The sequence below is a fragment of the Diorhabda carinulata genome, chromosome 4 (genome assembly GCF_026250575.1).
Source record: "Diorhabda carinulata isolate Delta chromosome 4, icDioCari1.1, whole genome shotgun sequence".
Taxonomy (NCBI): domain Eukaryota; kingdom Metazoa; phylum Arthropoda; class Insecta; order Coleoptera; family Chrysomelidae; genus Diorhabda; species Diorhabda carinulata.
This window is the reverse complement of record NC_079463.1, coordinates 32,637,754-32,660,567: the sequence shown is the minus strand read 5'-3', so window position 1 is coordinate 32,660,567 and position 22,814 is coordinate 32,637,754. Positions and strand designations below refer to the sequence as shown.

Below are 22,814 nucleotides of genomic sequence, written 5' to 3'. Positions count from 1 at the left end.
AATCACCAGGTTATAAAACAAGAATTAACCAGTTATAAAACAAGAATCTATCAGTTATTAGTGCGTATACCAACTGATAACATTATAAACAAGGTACCCATGCGATTACCAAAGACGAAGACTTTAAATAAATCCAAAATAATGACTAAAATTGAAAATTTATGAAAATGAATCAAGTATTTGAACACCTTTGGTTATATTACAAAAATTTATTGTAAATAAAAGATTTTAATACCCTTAAATCTTAGAAAAATGTTTTATTCTATGAAATAATGCCTAATTTTTTTCAACCCCAACAAAACCTCATTTTAAACAAAGTTATAGATGTATGCGTGAAAAATTTATTTATTCAAATAAATCCATGGGGATATTTTCACCTTTGGCAGCCCGAACTAATAAAGCTGCGTCTGATAAAGGTCTCGTAACGATTTTCCAAAAATTTTCAATGGTTTCCATTTTGTGACTGTCTCTATAAGTATGACAGCTTACCTATAAATAATTCACACTTTTAATAAAGCTGCAACGTTAAAAAAATATTTGATTTTCAGTATTTTACCTGTAGATGAAAACAACAACAACAACTACTTACAAAGGATTAATATAAGGTATAAATACCATTGAAAACCTTTATTATCAAATTTTTATTCCGCACGTAGTTAATTTTCTATTCTAATCAATTGTTTAGAGCGCTTCAACATAAAGAATATCCTCAAATTATCATTAGAACTATTATAGTGGACTAAGAAAATCGAATATAAATAGATAATATAACATTTTGTGGATCAATTATCACATAAAACTAAAATGATACTTAACTGGATAAATTAAAATATTTTACAAATCTATGAAAATTGTACATAAATTTCAAAAATATCTAAATCAGTAAAGTATTCGTGAAAATTATCTGGAAACACCTGATCGAGATATAAAATTAGGTTAGAAAGTTTTTACGTCAAATGGTTGACATCTAGATCATAGACTAACCATTATATAGACGAGCACTCATTGAGAATATCGATCATTTTATCGATTATTATAATGGTATGAATATAAGTAAATCCATAAATATAATACTTTCATTTGCAATTAAAACATTTCTAATATCATATTTTTTCAATTTAAGTCTCAAAATGTCATTATTTTTGTTTAAAAATCTAAAACTTTTCTATTTAGTACCTCAATTTTACACTTTTAGATGGCGCCAATTTAGTCAGAACAATCGTAACCTATCTAAATATAATGGATCTATCAATTTGATGATTTTTTTATACCATATTTATATGTTGAAATAGCATTACGTATAATAAAAGTTTAAAATAATGTGAATTTTGTTTAGAAAAATGAATTTTTAAAATAAAAATATATATATTCATAATTTACTGACAGCCATGGTTTTCTAAAATAACATACGTCAAGGTCGAACTGTCATGTTGTCAAATTTTGACATTTAGCAGTATTGTCGTTCGTTTAGCGTGGGTAGTATTAAGATAAATATATAAACACTAGTTTATAATTAAAGCACACTTGATATATCTAATTTAAAATTATATATTTGTAATCAAATAGAGAGATTTAATTATCATATTAAACTAACCTGTAGTTCCGGTCCATAAAAAGTTGGCATCCATTGACCAGGCTCAAAGGCTAAATTTCTACCAGACGCTGTATGCTGAATAATAACCCTCGTATCTGGTTTAAAGGTAGTACCGTTTGTTTTAGTACGTTTTTGAGGATTCCAATGATAAAATTTAAACCTAAATATTGTTTTATTTGTAATAACTATTATAATAAATTATTAAAATAGCACGTAGTACCTACAATATATATCTGGACATTCGGATAATCTTACAGATAAATGACCACCGAAAGAATCCATAGTAGAATTTTCGCATTGTATATACAGGGGAGGGCCGGAACTTTCACAAATTTGTAGCAAGACGTCCTCCCCAAAAAACACTTGTTGACCTTCTTTATTCGACCGCGTTCCCATTATCCTGGAGGAAAGATTATAACAAACATAAATTTTCAACTGAGTTTTTTTTTCATAACAATTGTTTATGACGTACTCACTTAAAAGTGTTTCTTACGCAGGGTTGTTTTAAAGGTGAAGCAGATAAACCACAACCATGTTTAAAATGTTGTATATAATCAATATCCCGTTCGTTAATTACGCCTAAAATGTAGTATTAACGAAAGTGTTAGGTTTAAAAATATGAGTACACTTTGAATCAACCCCGTAAACTCTAACCCCACTAAAATACGATGAATTGATGTTGGTTTGTGAAGTTTTAAATCGCATTGAATATTAAAAAAAATAACAAAACTGATGTCTTTTTTTTTAAATTACCATAACTTATATATTCGTTTCAAGATAGAAAGATATATTTATTAATTTTTGATACTAGAAACCTGATAGACAAAATCCAGATGAATCTTTAGTGGTAAAATCACTAGCTCGTACTTGGTAGTTTTGACCAAATAATACAAAAGGTGATTCGATTGCTAGTACCGTCGATTTCAGTACGTTACGGAACATTTTTTTATTTTTTTGTATAAGCAACTGACAGCGATCTCTCTTGTAAGCCGTTATACGCATTTTATCTTCCCTCAAAGCCATTTCCTCGTCCCACATACCTAACGAGACGATATAATGTAATCATAACCTCACTTTTTCGGTTCTGAATCAGTCGTGTATCCTATACATACCGATATGAACAGGGACACTGTACATAATTCTATTTTGGAAAACATTTTCTCGATTTTCCTCGTAGTTTTCAGGAAGTTTCTTTTTACAACGGCAATTCATCATAAATTTTTAAATATATTTGACTTTGAAAATTTGCCGTTGATAACTGACGTTCTAATATGTAAAATTTGACAGATCGTTTGTGTCGAAAACGTTTTCATACTAATTTTACGAGGGGTATTCAAAATATTTCATAAGGATATTAATAATTAAAACAATTTCGATTTTATTTTATTGGAAATCAACAAATTATAAATCTATTACATCAAACAACATACTGTATAGTTTTAATATACAACGTATTTACACAAAAAGTTGAAAAGTTTAAATAAACTTGTAGAGTAGAAATCAAATAAAAACAGATTTTTTTCACACATTCCTACATCAACAAAATATAAAATGAAACATACTCCAATTGGTAACGATGATAAAAGTACTGCTGTGAACGATTTATATTTGAAAATTCGGGAAATTATGAAAAATTCTCATCAAATATCTTTAATACAAATAGTAGGAAAGTTTTTTTTTGTGTATAGTACAAATTTCACCACTGTTTATAGCTACCAAACATATTTAAATCTTGTATATGTTCAACTGAATACATTAAATTCGATGGCACGTAATAATTAGAAAAAAAAGTTCATTCTTACCAAGTAAGGACGGTCTAAATATAATAAAATGAACAAACACATAAACCAACTGTCACTAGAAATAAAAATTAAAAGAAGATACACACTAGGGTGAGTACTAAAATGGTATCGATAGAAATAAAATAATAAAAAGAACTACCGATTATAAATATTCTACAGTTTAAAGTTCGTTAAAGAATGTCGAATCTAACCTAACATCTAGAATAGATGGCATTCGAATAAATTAACAGCATGAAGGAAATCCAGTGCTGCCAGATTTTTTTAACAATTTTCTATTAATCGAGTGAAAAAATATTTTCTTCAAAACTGTGATGGGTGATCAGTACAAGATGTTACCATAATAAAAATGGTAAAATAAGTAAGTATATATATATATATATATATATATATATATATATATATATATATATTATAAAAATTAAATATACGAACGATGCATCTCGTAACTTATTATAGTGATTTAAACAAAGCGTTTTTTTTGTTTTGTTCAAGATATGTAACTAATGTTAAGTTAAATGAAAATTGCTGTTAAAATTTTCTTTTCCCTATAAAAACCAGCAATCATTCACTATTGAAATTTTTTATTCAGCCTCATTCATATTTAAAGAAATCCCTCACATTCTGGCAACACTGTGTGAATCGGAATACTGTGTTTTATGACAGGTTTGTTCCAACCTACTAATCTGGACCGTTTGAAGCATTCTCCGCCCCCTTTGATAGGTTGGAACGAACCTGACATAAAAAGTCGCAGTAAGAATGTTATTTACGTACACGCAAAATTTTTTTGTTTAAAAATACGTACGATCCTAAAGACACTGGATAAAAAAAAGGATTTTTATCAATAGATTTGTATCTCGGTTAGCTTAAATTTATTTTTATTAACACACATCATCTGATTGTATGTAAACTGACATACGGCATGTTTCTAGTAGTAAATTCTACACTAATAAAAGTTATTTCTTAACGATTTCAAATTATTTATAAAGGCATACAGGTAACATTTTTTCAAGTTTAAAAAGTGAATATAGATTTTTAATCTCTACTTAAGAGTAAAAATATACCAGGTGTACGAATATTTCAATCAAAACGTGACGCAACTATACTATGAGTAAATTTTATTCAATATAACAAAAAAAATCAACTTTTATTGGTTTGTGTGTCAAAAAATAGCCATATATAAATTGTTTAAGTGCTGTAGTACGAATTTTTAAGTTGTTTGGACAAATGACAAGCGAAACCGATTCCAATCAGCTGAAACAAAAACAATAGAAGTCACACTACGGACTCGAAACTATTTTCTATGGGCTAAGTTATTATAGTCCGTGGGCCCATTAACATCGTCGACGAAATTCCGTAATTTTTTTTATATTTCACAAATTTCGACTAAAAAATACTCACTTGTAAGACGGCTAGGGTAAAACAGACAACTCCAATGTCAACTGCGTGGGATCTAACCCATTTACCAAACGCCGCTTCACATCCAATCGAATATGGTGGAGTTGTTGAGGGTTTTTGTACAACATCCCTTCTACTGCGACCTGAATTATTGAATTTCAATACAAATTCTGCTTTCAATAGATTATATCACAAAATAATTCCTTAATAGATTAAACGATATACGAAAATGGTCCCAGAAGTACCTGGTCTGACGTAAAGACCTCATTCGGCCAAGAAAAAGCACCAGCTCACATTTCCGTTGTTGCAATGGTCAAAATTAACGAATAAAAGTTTAATTTGATACCTAAAGCACCGTATTCGCCAGATTTAACCCCCTTGGATTATTTTCCAGGTACTTCTTGAACCATCCTCGTATATCTTTTTGTATTTTATGACGTGGATTTACCAACGGGCTGCGTAAAATTTAATCTAGGACAATTGGTCTTTACATTGACGGATTTCATCGTAAAAACTCCACTTTTTCTCAGTGTACAATAAGCAACTTTTTTATTTCCGTATAATAACCGAAAAATCTGTCAACGCGTTTTATAAAAAATCGTTGAAACGAATATCAAATGTTCCGACAAAACATTTTTTTCTATATTAGTATTAATTCTGCATTATTAGTGCGAAATATCTCACTTTTCACGAGAAAATTATATTTATTATATTAATTGTGGTTAAAGTCAATTTTTTAAATCAAAATAGAATATTAGGAACAAGAAATAAATCCATTTTTAATCGCGGATTCACTCACAAATAACTAAACAAAGGTTAAAAAAGGAATGTAATAAATTTTAACACGCTGAAGGTAAATTATTTATATACGATTATTCCTTGGTTACTTTCAAATTTCATTATTTCTCGAAATCAAAAACCCAATTAAATCAACATCAGTAACACAACAATTGAATAACGTCTTCTAGGTAAAATGGCGGAATGTCAAGATCAGCTGTTTGAAGATATTTAGCTAATTATTTAAAAAATAATAATTACCCTCAGTAGTGTCTGTAGAACTATTAGTAGGGGTAGTTGTGGTAATAGTAGAAGCTGTAGTCGTGGAAGTCGTCCCAGTGTCTGAGTTACAATAAAATTCTGCAGACTGACCTTGTTTCGCGGGACAACACGATATGGGAAGATCCGTGTTGTTCATAATTGATCTCCAATCATTATAATTTGTTATACCACAGCACTCGTACTAAGAAAAACCACCAAAATTAATTATACAAACATCACTTTGTAAAAAAAAAAATTAGAACTGCTTCACCGTTCCGTACAAACTAATATAAATAACATTCCTCTATATACGCGCCAATTTCATTTTATATAAACAGTGTTGCCGATTTTCTTTTTGTACGCGTAGGAAATTTTATTAACATATCGAACTGAAGTGACCTTTATTTATAAATTACTGTCCACGGTCTCTCAAATATATTCGAATAAATGCGATAATAAATAATTTCACTTACCTCTCTTTGTATGAGATCCCACATAAAAGAAGATGCAGAACTGTCAACGCTGTAATCTTTCATAGAATTTGACATTGCTTCTTCTAAATACCTTCCGGTTTTGTTTCTAAGTACATAACCGGCGATTCCGGCGGAAAATTCGAATATGAATATTATACCCAGTAAAACAGAAAACTGAAAATAACAACCACGATCGAATAATTAAGAAAAACGTAGTAAATATTTAATATTAGTTATAATACTCACTCCCATAAGCATAATCCAGCTGTTTTTAATAGCGCCATAGCACCCAAGGAAACATATTATGAATATCAATGTTCCAGTCGCGATCAAAAGATTCGGTAGTGAAAAATATTCACTATTTAGGAAAAAGTTATATTGCGTATAATAAGCGTGTATGGATGCTCCAACTGCTATTAAAATTATACCAGTTATCTGAAATATTAATAAGTGAACAAAATTTCGATTCCCTTGTATATTAATTAATCAAAATTGTGACGAAATATTACGCAATAATAAAATACATATTATATCCTGGTGTAATATGTGTTATAAAACATAGTTTTTATACACACTGTATATAGTGTAATCATTAAATTGACAGGTATAGAAAACTGGAGTTTCCACGATGAAGTATAACATCAGATAACGATCTTTAAATATTTTCTCAACTTATTTATAATAAAACATAAATATAATAAATCATATTAGCATATTTGTATTGATGTAAGTAAAGATTGATAACGAAAATTAATTCAACAACAAAGTATTTTTATGAGAAAAAAAATTAAAACCATAGTTTTTTAAAGACGATTTGTCAGGTATAAGAATACTAGGAAATATTTTCGGTCTGATTTGGCAACGCTGCCCAACCAACTCTTAAAACGATTCGATATAAAATAAAATGATGCAACGCTATTTTTTTTAACCATGAAATGCTTTTTTTACAACAAAAATTTCTCTCTAGAAAGTTTACATAAAGAATATGTATTAATTACGTGGTCAAAAATGATTCATCAAGTGTATTACATTCTATAGATACGTTTCATCGTCTGATTTGTGTATATGGATATGTGTAACGACCGGACTAAAGTGCCTATATCTAAAAATAGCATGGAAACCAATAAAATTAAAATATTTTTTATAATTCATTTATTTGTAAAGTCAAGGACTTTACGACAGAAATCTACTGCTAACATAAGACGAAATTAAACACTGATTATGAATTTATACGAGGAAAATGTTATGAAAGAAGTTTTATTTACATAAAGAGGAGGGAGAGAAGTTGAAAAAGCGTCGAGCTGTATACGATAAATAACTTTCCATGATGGCGCTGTTCACAAGGCGTATGAATATAACAATTGTAAACGAAATACAAAATGCTAATGTGGCGCCATCTTTTTCATATGCACATATTGTTCTCATTTTCTCTACCCTCCATATTGTTTATAAAACTTGACATTGAAATCGTGATTTCATTCCCAATGGTTTGTATAATTGATGTATATTTGGGATTATTGATATTTTGTGTAATTTTCGGAAAAATTGTGCGTATTTCCAGGTCAGGTAGCCCTGGAAACACTGAATGTGTATGTAAATAAAAATCTAATGCTAGTTTAACGATGAAAAAAAGTTGGTCACGCTCGGTTAGCGTGTATAGAGTGTCTAAATAATAAATGATAATATAACGTGGCTTTAGTCTAACGTTGCTTCTATAAATAGCATAAATCGTGGTACATGAAGAGGGATGTACCTAACAATACTTTAAAACATAGTCATTGCTAGGTTTCTTTCGTGTTTTGCACGTTAAAATCGATTTTCCACTTATAATGCTTCTTTCAAATAAATAGATTAGCGAGGAGAATTGTTTTCATGGGAATTGAAATGAAAACGCATCTATATTAATAGTCATACCAATTCATAAAACGCATCATTATATTTCTATCTATTCATTATTGGTGGAACCATTAAGAAATTTTGCTAATTATAATACCTTTATCTAATTTCATACTTTCCCAATGATACGCTAATGATAAGAAAAACAAATACGTGTAACTCCCCCCACTGCTGCTTCGAATTATACAAAAAATTCCAAATAAATTATAGAAAATAATAAGTATTAAAGTTTAATGCATATTTAAATTACTTTTTGATAAAAATATTGTTACTTATTTACTAAAAATGTTAATAAATTGTTTAGTTCTACATAACGAAATAAAAATTAAAAAAAAACACGAACTGTACTGTAACACACTTTTTTGCAAGGCTATTTAAATAATATTGTTTACATAATAATTCGACAGTAGAAATGATGGTAATTAGAATGAATAATTATTTTTTAAATCTACTTACCACAAAGAAAAAATTAAAGGTGAAAATTAAATATTTTATAGTCCTAGAACCACAACTAAGATTCATTATTGTAAAATATTTTTAATAAACGTTCGTCAACTGGTTTTGTTTCACTTTTACTTCGTATACCTGCTGTCGCGGCACTTGTTCAACTTTTATACCATTTACTTATAGCTACTATTTTAATCCATTATTGAACGAACCTTAGATACACAATGATTATTTGATAAGAAAGATAAAAAATGATAATGTGATAATAATAAACCGAACAACGTGACAGTTCTACCAAGTGCTTGTATTTACGAGTTACATACGATCACAACTTTGAAAATTTGAGCTCGTTCTAAAAACGTGGAATGGGAAATCGATTTGACACTCTTTACTTACCACCACCATTTAAACAAACTTTCGTTTTGTATGTTGCATACATATAACACATATTTTGATGTGTATAATTGGTTGCCTAATATAACGAATAATATAATTCTCAAATATTTAATCATATTAATTATTTACGATGTGACGAAAATTAGAGTTAATCTACAACAATTATTTTATTTCGTATTTACATGAACTAATAATATTATCAACATATGAGCTGGAAGGCTTACACAATATATGTCAAAAAAAAAGATACAAAAAGAAGTATCTATCATTTGACAGCTATATTAAAGGTTATATTCCTACTTTTGAAGGGCATGAAGAAGGTTTTCAGACCTACCACACGGTCAATTCTTCAAGCAAGTTGGTAATAAGTAAACACCTATTTTGGCTGTTTGTCGTTAGATAAAAGGCCAATAGAGAAGAATATTGAAGGTTAGACTTTTAAATACAATTGAGAAAATAAAAATATATTTAGAAAATGAAAGACGTTAAAGCTCTCTTGAAAGAAGCCCGAGAGGCTATCAAAAATAAAAATTACGATTTATCATTAAAACTTTCTAAGACTATTTTAAAGGAAGACAGAAGTAATTACATGGCTTTGGTCTTTTTGGGTTTAACTTTACAAGAAATAGGCCCTGTTGATCAAGCTTATAAAGCGTTTCAGAAAGCAATAGACAATAATCCGACGAATCCCCTCGCTTGGAATGGACTAATAAATTATTATGAAAAATTAGAAACTGACGAAGCTAAAAAGAAACTCGTGGATACTTATATTTCCGCACTCGAATTTGAAACGAATCCGAAGAAAATTGTGGAATATTGCGAAAAGTTATGTAAGTTATATACACAGGAAAATATCGTAAAAATTACTGAGTGTATATACAAATGTTGTGCTAAAAATGAATCTGGTGATATACTGGAAGTTTTAGTAAAATTGTACCAAAGTGTCGGTAATGTACCAAAAGAGTTGTTGTCGATATTTGAGGAATGTTTTCGTAAAATATTGGATAAAAGGGAATTTAAGCGAGTCGAATATTATTCATCATACTTAAATTTGCTTTATAAACAAAATAAATACGAAGAAGTATTTAAAAATGCAGAAAACATGCATAAATGTTTTGATAGCGATACGGTATCCCTTACGTGGATGTGTAAAGTTTATAATCAGCTTTACACTGAAGATTTTGAATTATCTGATATATTTACTACAAATATTGACGATTATTATATTAAATTGTTGAATAAAGAACCAGACAATGGCATTGGATTATTTACAAAAGGTATACGAACATTTTTAATGGATAAATTAAGGGAAAGTAAAGATATTTTAAAGGAAGTGTGTATTTTAAGGCCAAGACTAGTACATGCATGGGTTTTTTTAACGAAAATTAACGTGATGTTAAATTTAAATGAAGATGCATTAGAATCGTTTTTAACTGCAAATAAATTATTAAATTCTAATAATTATTCAAATCCTTGTTTAACTAAAATTATAACTAGTCTTCATTTGAGTATATTATCAAAATCAACTTTGGAAAGTGATTGGGAACGAGCTAATGATATTTACAATTCGATTAATGACGAAAAAGTGAAATTAGACAGTTTAGAGGACATAATAACCGTTAATATTAATTTAAATAATATATCTGAAGCTGAATCACAAATAGCATTTTTAAAAACGAAAAATGAATTAAAAGCTTGTTATTTAGAAGCGAAATTATTGAAGAAACAACAAAGATATGAAGCAGCTTTACAAATTCTAGAAAACAATACTCCGGATAATTCGGATTGGTGGATGGAAATAGGCTCAATATATTGGAGTATTGGAAGTTATAAAAAATCATTGGTACCATTTTTAAAAGCTGCAAAGTGTAATCCGAATAATTATTCAGTTTTTTACAACTTGGGAAACTATTATCAAAAATTTGAGGATTTCGAGAAAGCTAGAAGATGTTATGAAAAAGCTTTTCATCTAAACACAAATTCCCAAAAAATAGCAACGGAACTAAGTAAAATGTATTGTAAATTAAAAAACTGGGAAACCGCTCACAATTTACTAGAAAACATAACGGATGGTACCATAAATGAAAAAACCGCATGGGCTTGGTTACAATTAGGTTTGAGTTATTTAGAACAGGAAAATTATACAAAAGCTATAGAAAAATTACAGTTTGTAGTACGAATCGATAAGGAGAATACATACAATTGGCAATGTTTAGCGGACGCTTATTATTCCAGAGGTTCATATACTTCGGCTTTAAAATGTTATACCAAATCTCTAGATTACACCGAAAATATTTTATATCCTTCATTACAAATAGCCAACATCAAAAAAACCTTGGGTTTATACGACGAAGCTAAAGCAGATTTTCTGGATATCATATTGAAAAACGAACAGTATCTTCCAGCTCTAAAAGGATTAGCGGAAACTTGTATATACCAAGCGAAGGAATGTTATAGAGACCAACGATTAGGCTCGGCTCAAACACACGCTCAGAAAGCTTTAAATTATCTATCGACGGCTTTAGGACATAAAAATAACTTCTCTTGTTTGTGGAAATTAATCGCAGACGTTTGTTTATTCGTTTCGGATTTACCAGAAAATTATTGTTCCTTAAAAGTGACTGAAGATTTAGTGGAAGGTAAATCTGTTATAGATAAGGAAGAAATGTTTGTTTTAGCGACAAGTTGTTATTGTAAAGCTATCGGTTTAATGGAAGACATTTTATTGTGGCACGATTTATCCAACTGTTATTTAAAACACGCTCTAAGTGTGAATGATAGGGAAAAGAGAGACACACTTTTATCTTACGCTACACAATCCGCCAAACATTGTGTTAGTTCGAATCCGAAATACTGGCAACATTGGAATCTTCTGGGTATTATTGCCATGGAACAGATACCCCCTAATTACGCTTTGGCTCAACATTATTTCATTAAGGCTGTAACAGTGGAAAATAATAATCCTATTGCTTGGAGCAATTTGGGGGTTTTATATTTTATTATGGGGGATGTGAAATTGGCGAATAAAGCTTTCGCACAAGGACAAAGATCTGATCCTAATTATGTTAATAATTGGATAGGACAGGCCCTAATAGCGGAAACTATGGGAGTGGATGAAGCCATGGATTTATTTAGGTGAGTTGATCAAAAATGTTATGCTATAATAAGGATTTTTAATACAGAAAATATGGAATGAAATTTACTTTCAAAATCTTTTATTTTATGCGAATATAGATATTTTATTAAAATTTTTACCAGATTATTACAAAATCTGCAAGTTGTATTCGATGCTTTTCGCACCTAACCTCAAAATTTTCAGTAAAATGTAAAAATCTCCGGTTTTATTGTGCTAGTGTGAATTATGGAAAAACGAGACTTCCTTTTGAGAAATATAAAATGTGAAAATTGTAGAGATTTGAAAATTAAATAGTATATGTTAAAAGCTCTACACACTTGACTTAAAAATTTTGGAAAAAATGCAAAAATCTTCGTTTTTAATGTTCAAGTGCAATTTACGACAAAACCGAACCTTTTATCGAGAAATATATGGTATAAAAGTTGTAGGGAATTGAAAATTCTATAATATATGTTCGAAATTTTACTCAAATAACCTCAAAATTTTCAGTAAAATGTAAAAATCTCCGGTTTTAATGTTCTAGTGTGAATTATGGAAAAACGAGACTTCCTTTTGAGAAATAGATCTTATGAAAGTTATAGGGAATCAAAAAAAACTATAATATGTTAGGTGCTTTACACATCTAACCCCAAAATTTTGAAAAAAATGAAAAAATCTTCGTTTTTAATGTTCAAATGCAATTTACGACAAAACCGAACCTTTTATCGAGAAATATATCGTATAAAAGTTGTAGAGAATTGGAAATTCTACAATATATGTCAGAAATTTTACACACCTAACCTCAAAATTTTAGAAAAAATGTAAAAATCTCCGGTTTGAGATATTCTAGGGCGTATTACGGCAAAACGATACTTTAAATCGAAAAATATGTCCAATAAAAGTTGTAGGGAATTGAAAATTCTATAATATATGTTCGAAATTTTACTCAAATAACCTCAAAATTTTCAGTAAAATGTAAAAATCTCCGGTTTTATTGTGCTAGTGTGAATTATGGAAAAACGAGACTTCCTTTTGAGAAATAGATCTTATGAAAGTTATAGGGAATCCAAAAAAACTATAATATGTTAGGTGCTTTACACATCTAACCTCAAAATTTTGAAAAAATGAAAAAATCTTCGTTTTTAATGTTCAAATGCAATTTACGACAAAACCGAACCTTTTATCGAGAAATATATCGTATAAAAGTTGTAGAGAATTGGAAATTCTACAATATATGTCAGAAATTTTACACACCTAACCTCAAAATTTTAGAAAAAATGTAAAAATCTCCGGTTTGAGATATTCTAGGGCGTATTACGGCAAAACGATACTTTAAATCGAAAAATATGTCCAATAAAAGATGTAGGGAATTGAAAATTCTATAATATATGTTCGAAATTTTACTCAAATAACCTCAAAATTTTCAGTAAAATGTAAAAATCTCCGGTTTTATTGTGCTAGTGTGAATTATGGAAAAACGAGACTTCCTTTTGAGAAATAGATCTTATGAAAGTTATAGGGAATCAAAAAAAACTATAATATGTTAGGTGCTTTACACATCTAACCTCAAAATTTTGAAAAAATGAAAAAATCTTCGTTTTTAATGTTCAAATGCAATTTACGACAAAACCGAACCTTTTATCGAGAAATATATCGTATAAAAGTTGTAGAGAATTGGAAATTCTACAATATATGTCAGAAATTTTACACACCTAACCTCAAAATTTTAGAAAAAATGTAAAAATCTCCGGTTTGAGATATTCTAGGGCGTATTACGGCAAAACGATACTTTAAATCGAAAAATATGTCCAATAAAAGATGTAGGGAATTGAAAATTCTATAATATATGTTCGAAATTTTACTCAAATAACCTCAAAATTTTCAGTAAAATGTAAAAATCTCCGGTTTTATTGTGCTAGTGTGAATTATGGAAAAACGAGACTTCCTTTTGAGAAATAGATCTTATGAAAGTTATAGGGAATCAAAAAAAACTATAATATGTTAGGTGCTTTACACATCTAACCTCAAAATTTTGAAAAAATGAAAAAATCTTCGTTTTTAATGTTCAAATGCAATTTACGACAAAACCGAACCTTTTATCGAGAAATATATCGTATAAAAGTTGTAGAGAATTGGAAATTCTACAATATATGTCAGAAATTTTACACACCTAACCTCAAAATTTTAGAAAAAATGTAAAAATCTCCGGTTTGAGATATTCTAGGGCGTATTACGGCAAAACGATACTTTAAATCGAAAAATATGTCCAATAAAAGATGTAGGGAATTGAAAATTCTATAATATATGTTCGAAATTTTACTCAAATAACCTCAAAATTTTCAGTAAAATGTAAAAATCTCCGGTTTTATTGTGCTAGTGTGAATTATGGAAAAACGAGACTTCCTTTTGAGAAATAGATCTTATGAAAGTTATAGGGAATCAAAAAAAACTATAATATGTTAGGTGCTTTACACATCTAACCTCAAAATTTTGAAAAAATGAAAAAATCTTCGTTTTTAATGTTCAAATGCAATTTACGACAAAACCGAACCTTTTATCGAGAAATATATCGTATAAAAGTTGTAGAGAATTGGAAATTCTACAATATATGTCAGAAATTTTACACACCTAACCTCAAAATTTTAGAAAAAATGTAAAAATCTCCGGTTTGAGATATTCTAGGGCGTATTACGGCAAAACGATACTTTAAATCGAAAAATATGTCCAATAAAAGTTGTAGGGAATTGAAAATTCTATAATATATGTTCGAAATTTTACTCAAATAACCTCAAAATTTTCAGTAAAATGTAAAAATCTCCGGTTTTATTGTGCTAGTGTGAATTATGGAAAAACGAGACTTCCTTTTGAGAAATAGATCTTATGAAAGTTATAGGGAATCAAAAAAAACTATAATATGTTAGGTGCTTTACACATCTAACCTCAAAATTTTGAAAAAAATGAAAAAATCTTCGTTTTTAATGTTCAAGTGCAATTTACGACAAAACCGAACCTTTTATCGAGAAATATATCGTATAAAAGTTGTAGAGAATTGGAAATTCTACAATATATGTCAGAAATTTTACACACCTAACCTCAAAATTTTAGAAAAAATGTAAAAATCTCCGGTTTGAGATATTCTAGGGCGTATTACGGCAAAACGATACTTTAAATCGAAAAATATGTCCAATAAAAGTTGTAGGGAATTGAAAATTCTATAATATATGTTCGAAATTTTACTCAAATAACCTCAAAATTTTCAGTAAAATGTAAAAATCTCCGGTTTTATTGTGCTAGTGTGAATTATGGAAAAACGAGACTTCCTTTTGAGAAATAGATCTTATGAAAGTTATAGGGAATCAAAAAAAACTATAATATGTTAGGTGCTTTACACATCTAACCTCAAAATTTTGAAAAAAATGAAAAAATCTTCGTTTTTAATGTTCAAGTGCAATTTACGACAAAACCGAACCTTTTATCGAGAAATATATGGTATAAAAGTTGTAGAGAATTGGAAATTCTACAATATATGTCCGAAATTTTACACACCTAACCTCAAAATTAAAAAAAAATGCACAAGTTTCTGCTTTTGATGTTCTAGCATGATTTGTGGCAAATCGATACTTCCTATGGAGAAATAAGTCTGATTAAATTTGTAGGAAATTGAAATTTCTATAATATATGTTCGAATTTTTACAAACCTAACCTCAAAATTTTAGAAAAAATGTAAAAATCTCCGGTTTGAGATATTCTAGTGCGTATTACGGCAAAACGAGACTTTAAATCGAAAAATATGTCCAATAAAAGTTGTAGGAAATTGAAAATTCTATAATATATGTTCGAAATTTTACTCAAATAACCTCAAAATTTTCAGTAAAATGTAAAAAACTCCGGTTTTAATGTTCTAGTGTGAATTATGGAAAAACGAGACTTCCTTTTCAGAAATAGATCTTATGAAAGTTATAGGGAATCAAAAAAAAACTATAATATGTTAGGTGCTTTACACATCTAACCTCAAAATTTTGGAAAAAATGCAAAAAATATTTGTTTACGATGTTTAAGTGCGATTTACGACAAAACCGAACCTTTTATCGAGAAATATATGGTATAAAAGTTGTAGGGAATTGAAAATTCTACGATATATGTTCGAAATTTTACACACCTAACCTCAAAATTTTCGGAAAATGCACAAATTTCCGGATACTTTATACACATAACCTTAAAATTTTCGAAAAATGTCGGAAATCTGTTTTTGATGTTTAAATAATCATATTACAGACAAAAGAAAGAAATATTTTTACCCCACTTAACCTCAAAACGAAAATTTCTACCTAAAATTTTTTACTTTAAAATTTCTTTCTCGCTCTAAAATATTTTCCATAAAATTCGATAAATTTTCATACGTATTGAAATGTAACAATATATCTAATGAAAAAAAACTTTTCCATCCAGACACAGCGTCCAATTAGGTCACCATCAAGAAGGAGCTATCGGTTACGGTCATTGGGTATGCCAAACTTTATTAGAAGCACCACAAAAAACCATAAGTTATTCCATAGAAGATATGCATGCCATTCCGGTAGCTTGTGATGCCATCACTTGGTACACGGAAAAAAATTCCAAAGACGGATGCGCTTGGAACATGTTGGGAATGTTGAAAGAAAGAATGAAATTATATTTAGGTATTTATAGTTATATATACAAAAGTTTTTTTATTTCGTGATGTATATCTGTACAGGAAGCTTGGAATCCTTCAAGAAATCCTACGAGTTATCACCGGACAAAAGAGATTTAGCCAGAATCAATTACGGAAGACTTTTATCGAAACACGAAAAATACGTTCAAGCCATAAACATTTACCAAGAAGTGCAAGAAGCTACGTTTAGTTCGGGAAGCGGTTTAGCTCTGGCCCTATTCAAAAGCCAACATTACGAAGAATCTTACTCTGCATACGAACAAGCATTACATTGGTTAACAGAAGAACAGTCTCATCAATCCGAATTATTAGTGGCTTTAGCCTCGATGGCTTACATGTTCCAAGGATTGGAAGGAGCTAAAACTCTCCTTTTCCAGAGTATACAACTCAAACCACCGTCCCCTTGGGGTCTTTATGCCACTTTCTCACTAGGATTGTTACACAAAGATTTCGAATTGGCCGAATTGGTATTAAAAGAATTGGAAACTTTGAAAGATGACGAAAAATCTCTACCTCACTACGCGCTTTTGCTTTGTTCGAAACTTATAAGGCAAGAACAACCAGATAGAGCCATTAAGGAACTTTCCAAATTGGTTCACAGACACCCCGACGACGCTTCTGTTTGGTTAAATTTAGCTGTAACCATCTTGAGAGTTAAAAGTGAGCATAAAAGAGCACTATCTGCTGTTAAATGTGCTCAAACGGCTCTAAAAATAGGTCGATCCAGCATGGACGTGACGAAAGTATCGGCTTATATTTCCCTTGGTTATTTATTAGCTGGAGATGTTAAAAACGTTTTGGTGTCTGCTCAAAAGTCAATTCATTGTTATCCTACATTGGCTGACGGTTGGGCGGCTCTGTTGGCATCTTTAACTCAAAATAAAGAAAGTTATTCACTAGATTTTGTTTCCGGTATATTTAACTACATGGAAAGTTTGAATATGTCGGAGTTGCTCGCAAATTGGCTGAAGAAATTGAAAAAAAATATGGATTTGTAATAGTTTGGCTGTGACATTAACTTCCATGTATTATGTATGTTTTAAATTCTTTTTATCAAAATAACAACTGAAAAATAAAATTTTTTTATCTAAATACCAACTTTTTAATCGAATCCCACCGTTTTAGTTAAAAACAAGGTAATAAACTGCATTCACTAATAATTTATGATTCGTTTATGAGACTAACCTTCCAAATTTCTATTTTATTTCATGAAAACAACTTTTCTATTAATCTACACAATTAAAAACATTTTATTCGTCACTATATTTTGTTAAAAATTACCTTAGATCAATTTTATTGACAAAATAATTCATAAATCTGATGAATCATCAAAATTAATTCCTTAATCTGTCAAACATAGACAAATATTGGTAAATAGAGGGCTCCTATTAATCCGATCACCTAAAAACTGATTGCGGATCCTAGTTTGGAACGATATTTTTCAGTATTTCGAATGTCGCGATAAGTTTTCAGTTGAAATTTCAAACTAAACCGGTTAGTTCATCGTATTTACCATGATATATTAAAGTAGAAATGTCCTATTATACGGAATGACCCGATTCAAATCATGTTCTGATTACCGAGATCATATTCCTTAAAATATTTTTAGTAACATATCAGACACTAAAAGATTTAAAAAAGAAGAAATTTTTGACAATTGATAAAATTTCAAACTAATTACAGAATTGTAGTCAGTTGATTGATTGTTTTTGAGTAAAGTACAGTGTTATTTTATTTTATTATATTTGGTTACAACTGTAGTGAGCCCCAAATTTTTATAGTTCGTTTACAAACATAGTTGCACATAAACTAGAATTATCATTTCAGGTATTTTTTTATGTCGAATTTAATCAAGTTTTAGGAAATTCGAAATTTCGGGAGGTCAAAAAGGCATTAGTCAAGAAAACTAGGTTAAACAGCTCATTTTAAAATCTTTATTCAGTTCCTTTATAAAATTTATAACATTAATTATTTAGTAATCTCTAATTTTATATATAGAGTTGAAGAAACTTTCAAAAACGTCGTATTTCCTCGAAATATTACGATTTTTTGCTCGACATTACAAATATTGACGAAATATGAAAAGTTTTCGAGTTTTTTTTTTCACTCCAACATATATCACAAACATCTAATATAAAAGTTAATTCCTATATAAGAACATTAAAAAGTTAAAAATAAGTTTATATTCCAAACAAAATAAACACTATATAGATTCATATAAGCTGTTATACTACATACAATAAAGTTATATCATATAATATTGCTGTTAAATGAGTATTAACCCTTTTATACAGTCTCATAATCGCTCCTGATGAACTTTGATAAGCAACAAGAGAAAATTATTCCCAGCAACTGAAAAAAAAATATGGTAAATAGGCTTGGAAACGCGATACAGATCACACATGTATGTCACTCTATCCATGGATAAAAATTAGATTAGACAGCAGATAAAATTTTATTTAATTATGAACACGTTCACTGCTGAATAAACCACATTCATCTCATAAAACTATTAATGATTCCTATATGTTCATAAAAGTTTTATTTTTGTCCAGTCCCAAAAAAATTTGGTTACAAGTAGCAGAGAAAGACAGGAAAAAACAATTCAGCAGATGATCAAAGTAGCAAAGGATCAAAAAAAGAAGGGAAGGAAGACTGAAGAAAACTTGGCTACCACAAGTAGCAAAGGAAGGAGAAAGAAAGGGAAAAAGAATCGGAAGAGTGAAAAAAATGGATAAAAGGAGAATGAAAACTAAAACCCCGATTCTCTAACACTGGAAAAGACATAAGGAGTTTAATTACTAAAAAAAAAAACATGAGAAAAAAAGGGAAGGAAGTCCGAGGAAAGCCTGTCTACAACAAATAGCACAGGAAGTAAAAAATGGGGAAAAATTCAGAAGGATCAAAAAGAGTGGAAAAAAAGGATATAAGGAGAATGTATACTAAAACCCCAATATAGTAATGCTCAAAAGGGCATAAAGAATTCTATATGTAGATTTGAAAAACATCTCAAAGGTCAAATGTATCTTTTGCCATAACCTTTCAATTTAAAAACAAGTTTTTTGTATAAAATCTTTTGAAATAAATCACTAAAAGTAAATAAAATCAAGGTTAAGTGGTGATATACAAATATTTGTTAAAAAAAATCGACTTCCCAGCTTAATATAATCAGAATTTGCAGTACTGCTTCATATTTTATGTTTTATATCAAACCATATCACCCTTGATGTCCCGTTTGTTACATTTTTGTGTCATATTTCCTAAAATTTCACCTTCTTGCATTAGTTTATGATGATTTTGAATGACTTCAATCTAGTCTACGGTCAACTTATTGTCCATCGATTTCAATAATCAATATTTTATGAATTCAAATGGTACTTACCTGAATTACAGCTAGTCCGATTCCAATTCCTTCTACATACGATATATTGTAAGAAACAAAATCGCCGAATTCTTGTAAACATCCCACTTTGTAAGTATTGTTTGAATTGCAGGTAAAAGATGTTGAACCAGGAGGAATTTTACAGCACGACAATGGTAAATCAATATTGTTATGTAAAATATTGTACCAATCCGTATAATTGTCTACACCGCAACATTTGAACTAAAATCCCAAAAGTAAACAGTAGAATTTAAGATAAAAATGTCCGTAGAACTCACTTGATTTTGGACAGCATCCCATATTGCAGTAGTTTCATTAAAAGTTTTGTTGCCGTATTGTTTCATGGTTTCATGTAAACGATTATCCAAAAATTGTTCAACATCCCCTTTCAGAACCACAGCAACAATACCGACAGTCAATTCCAGAACGAATATGATAACCAATAAAGTTGAATACTAAGAAAAAAATATAAATAACAAGAAATATTGTAAGAAAACTAAATATGTTCGTGGGCCAAGGGTCTTCTGATAGGCCTATTTTACCCTACATGGAATAACCAAGGACCGATGTACTTTGAAAAATCCATCAGTGGCTTTGGCAATTTAAGGGGCATAGTTCCACTGCTGGAAACAGCCCCGGTGACTGTACCAATCAAATCCAACAGCCATTCTTCTGCAAAACCGATTATCCCTCCAAAGCTTTTGGAGTCAACTTATTCAATGCATAACAGGCTTTACTTGGACCTCAAAACCCTGAGTTATCTTGATAGCCTCAACTTTCTTTTTTTCTCTCTAAACCACTGATGTTGCAGCATTTGAGCCAGACATTGTCAAAAGCATCAGTCAGAGTTTCGACATCAGTAGTGGTCCCTTTTCACTCAAATCTTTCGAAAGGGAAGAGGAGGATGGTCCCTGCTCTTGCAGGGCCCTTGGAATTTCGCAGGTGAAATTGGCCTCTACTTATATAATTCTGCGGTTATTGAATATTCTCGAGTGTTCAAAAATGTTAAAATAGAATTATAGTAAAAATTTCAAATAAAAAGTTGTTAACTTCATTTCCTAAATAAATAATATAGTTATAATATAAAACAATTATAATTAGTTATTTATATTAATATCACTTAAAATAAAATTATGACATATTTTGATGAATATTTTGCTTCAAAGTACGTTTTTGTCAATTTCATCGGCTGTTTTTGAACATAAAAAAATAATTGTTACCATTAAAAGAAGAAAATAAAAAAGTTAATAACATAATAGTTCTTACCGTAGTTGTCATACAAGCATTTTCTTTTATTGCTCCACAGCATCCAAAGAAAGCAATTAAGAATATCACAACACCAATAACGATAAGTAAGTCAGAAATATAAAAGTATTTGTTATCCATAAGTTTATCAAATTCATGAAAATAAGCTTTAGAACTAATACCAACAGAAATGATAACAACACCGGTTATCTAAAATGAAAAAAAAAAACGTTTTTGTCTATAAAAAATTTAATAAATAATCTAATTCGAAGATAATTATATTTTTATGAAACGCTAGTTAACTGATAAATCACATTTTTAACGAAAATTTTAAATACTACGAAATAAAAAATCAGTTCCACTTCAATGTTATTATATTGAAAATATATGTATTTACGGGATTGCACAACAATGTAATTGATATATAATAAGCCTTAGTCATCCTTTATCTCAAAATTCAATTTAATATTTCAAAAAGTATATATTTTCTCAATAATCGTAATATTCGAATGATTATTTTTATAGAATTAATAAAGGAATATTATAAATTAAAACTTGTAAACCGCTTTATTAACGAAGTAATCAGATAAGTGTGTACAAAAAAAACTTACCACGAAAATCAAATTAAAAATAATGAGCATATAACGAGAATAACCTCGCATAAACGTAGCCAAATCCATTTTTATATGGATTCTTTTACTAATTTCAAATTAGAAGAACGATTATTTGATATTTTACGTTGTAAATTACGCTTTGACTTGTTGACACCTTAACACTATCTGATAACAAAAACTGGAAACAGTGATCGACTTGACAAGATTGTTATGACGTCATTTGAAGTTCATATGAACAACAGCTAAAGATTGATACGACAAAGGTTGACCTATCTGAATCGACATCTCCACCAGAATATGACGTAAGAAGGTAAAGATTTCATATAAAATTATAAGTAAGCAAATTTCAGGAATTTTGGATTTGCAATCACACAAATAGTACAAACTTTTAGAAAATATCAAGAATCAATTAACTTGAGAGTGTTGAATATATAAGAAGAATTACTCAATTAGAGGTTATGTTTTTTGACGTTATTGCTTATTTTAGTGTTTTTGATACTTTTGAACCTGTTTATTAGCATAGTGATATATGTAAAATTTCCTTGCTTTTTTGTTTAATAAAGTTTGTGTCATATTTATTGATTTTATTTATTTCATTTCATACACAATAATGTTTCACTATGATTTTGGCATTCAAGTTACACAATGAGTATATTTTCGAAATTACCAAATTAAAAAGTATATGTACAAGTTTTTCAACATAACCAGCAATAGTTGATTCTCA

General features: G+C 29.3%; 4 protein-coding genes across 4 annotated transcripts; 1 reads left to right on the top strand and 3 right to left on the bottom strand.

Moving 5' to 3' along the window:
* Nucleotides 1-318: 318 nt before the first annotated feature.
* LOC130892222 (cilia- and flagella-associated protein 161-like) lies at nt 319-2,960 on the bottom strand. Its single transcript, XM_057797468.1, has 6 exons — nt 2,707-2,960; nt 2,410-2,634; nt 2,071-2,173; nt 1,815-1,994; nt 1,595-1,754; nt 319-489 (listed from the first exon to the last, which is right to left on the bottom strand). The coding sequence occupies exons 1-6, from the start codon at nt 2,807-2,809 to the stop codon at nt 346-348; spliced, it is 915 nt and encodes a 304-aa protein (XP_057653451.1). The 5' UTR covers nt 2,810-2,960; the 3' UTR covers nt 319-345.
* A 4-nt stretch (nt 2,961-2,964) lies between these two features.
* LOC130892223 (CD63 antigen) lies at nt 2,965-9,034 on the bottom strand. The gene is made up of 6 exons (XM_057797469.1): nt 8,655-9,034; nt 6,549-6,737; nt 6,303-6,476; nt 5,830-6,031; nt 4,795-4,934; nt 2,965-4,647 (listed from the first exon to the last, which is right to left on the bottom strand). The coding sequence occupies exons 1-6, from the start codon at nt 8,718-8,720 to the stop codon at nt 4,582-4,584; spliced, it is 837 nt and encodes a 278-aa protein (XP_057653452.1). The 5' UTR covers nt 8,721-9,034; the 3' UTR covers nt 2,965-4,581.
* Nucleotides 9,035-9,327: 293 nt separating this feature from the next.
* On the top strand, nt 9,328-17,941 carry LOC130892861 (tetratricopeptide repeat protein 37). Its single transcript, XM_057798538.1, has 3 exons — nt 9,328-12,176; nt 16,606-16,835; nt 16,892-17,941. Exons 1-3 carry the CDS (start codon nt 9,517-9,519, stop codon nt 17,845-17,847), a joined length of 3,846 nt encoding a protein of 1,281 aa, XP_057654521.1. The 5' UTR covers nt 9,328-9,516; the 3' UTR covers nt 17,848-17,941.
* An 828-nt stretch (nt 17,942-18,769) lies between these two features.
* Nucleotides 18,770-22,320, bottom strand: LOC130892620 (CD63 antigen-like). Its single transcript, XM_057798120.1, has 5 exons — nt 22,088-22,320; nt 21,498-21,686; nt 20,510-20,686; nt 20,232-20,453; nt 18,770-19,201 (listed from the first exon to the last, which is right to left on the bottom strand). The coding sequence occupies exons 1-5, from the start codon at nt 22,154-22,156 to the stop codon at nt 19,136-19,138; spliced, it is 723 nt and encodes a 240-aa protein (XP_057654103.1). The 5' UTR covers nt 22,157-22,320; the 3' UTR covers nt 18,770-19,135.
* Between the last annotated feature and the right edge of the window lie 494 nt (nt 22,321-22,814).

Coding starts and splice junctions, on each gene's coding strand:
- LOC130892223 (XM_057797469.1), bottom strand. CDS start 8,720: ATGAATCTTAGTTGTGGTTCTAGGACTATAAAATATTTAATTTTCACC. Junction 6,738..8,654: donor CCTTTAATTTTTTCTTTGTG/GTAAGTAGATTT, acceptor TTAATATTTCAG/ATAACTGGTATAATTTTAAT. Junction 4,935..5,829: donor TTCTACAGACACTACTGAGG/GTAATTATTATT, acceptor TCAATAATTCAG/GTCGCAGTAGAAGGGATGTT.
- LOC130892861 (XM_057798538.1), top strand. CDS start 9,517: ATGAAAGACGTTAAAGCTCTCTTGAAAGAAGCCCGAGAGGCTATCAAA. Junction 12,177..16,605: donor GAAGCCATGGATTTATTTAG/GTGAGTTGATCA, acceptor TTTTCCATCCAG/ACACAGCGTCCAATTAGGTC. Junction 16,836..16,891: donor AAGAATGAAATTATATTTAG/GTATTTATAGTT, acceptor ATATCTGTACAG/GAAGCTTGGAATCCTTCAAG.
- LOC130892620 (XM_057798120.1), bottom strand. CDS start 22,156: ATGGATTTGGCTACGTTTATGCGAGGTTATTCTCGTTATATGCTCATT. Junction 20,687..21,497: donor ATGCTTGTATGACAACTACG/GTAAGAACTATT, acceptor TTTTTTTCTTAG/TATTCAACTTTATTGGTTAT. Junction 19,202..20,231: donor TCGGACTAGCTGTAATTCAG/GTAAGTACCATT, acceptor TTTTTTTTTCAG/TTGCTGGGAATAATTTTCTC.
- LOC130892222 (XM_057797468.1), bottom strand. CDS start 2,809: ATGATGAATTGCCGTTGTAAAAAGAAACTTCCTGAAAACTACGAGGAA. Junction 2,174..2,409: donor ATCTGGATTTTGTCTATCAG/GTTTCTAGTATC, acceptor ACTACATTTTAG/GCGTAATTAACGAACGGGAT. Junction 1,755..1,814: donor TGTCCAGATATATATTGTAG/GTACTACGTGCT, acceptor AACAATATTTAG/GTTTAAATTTTATCATTGGA.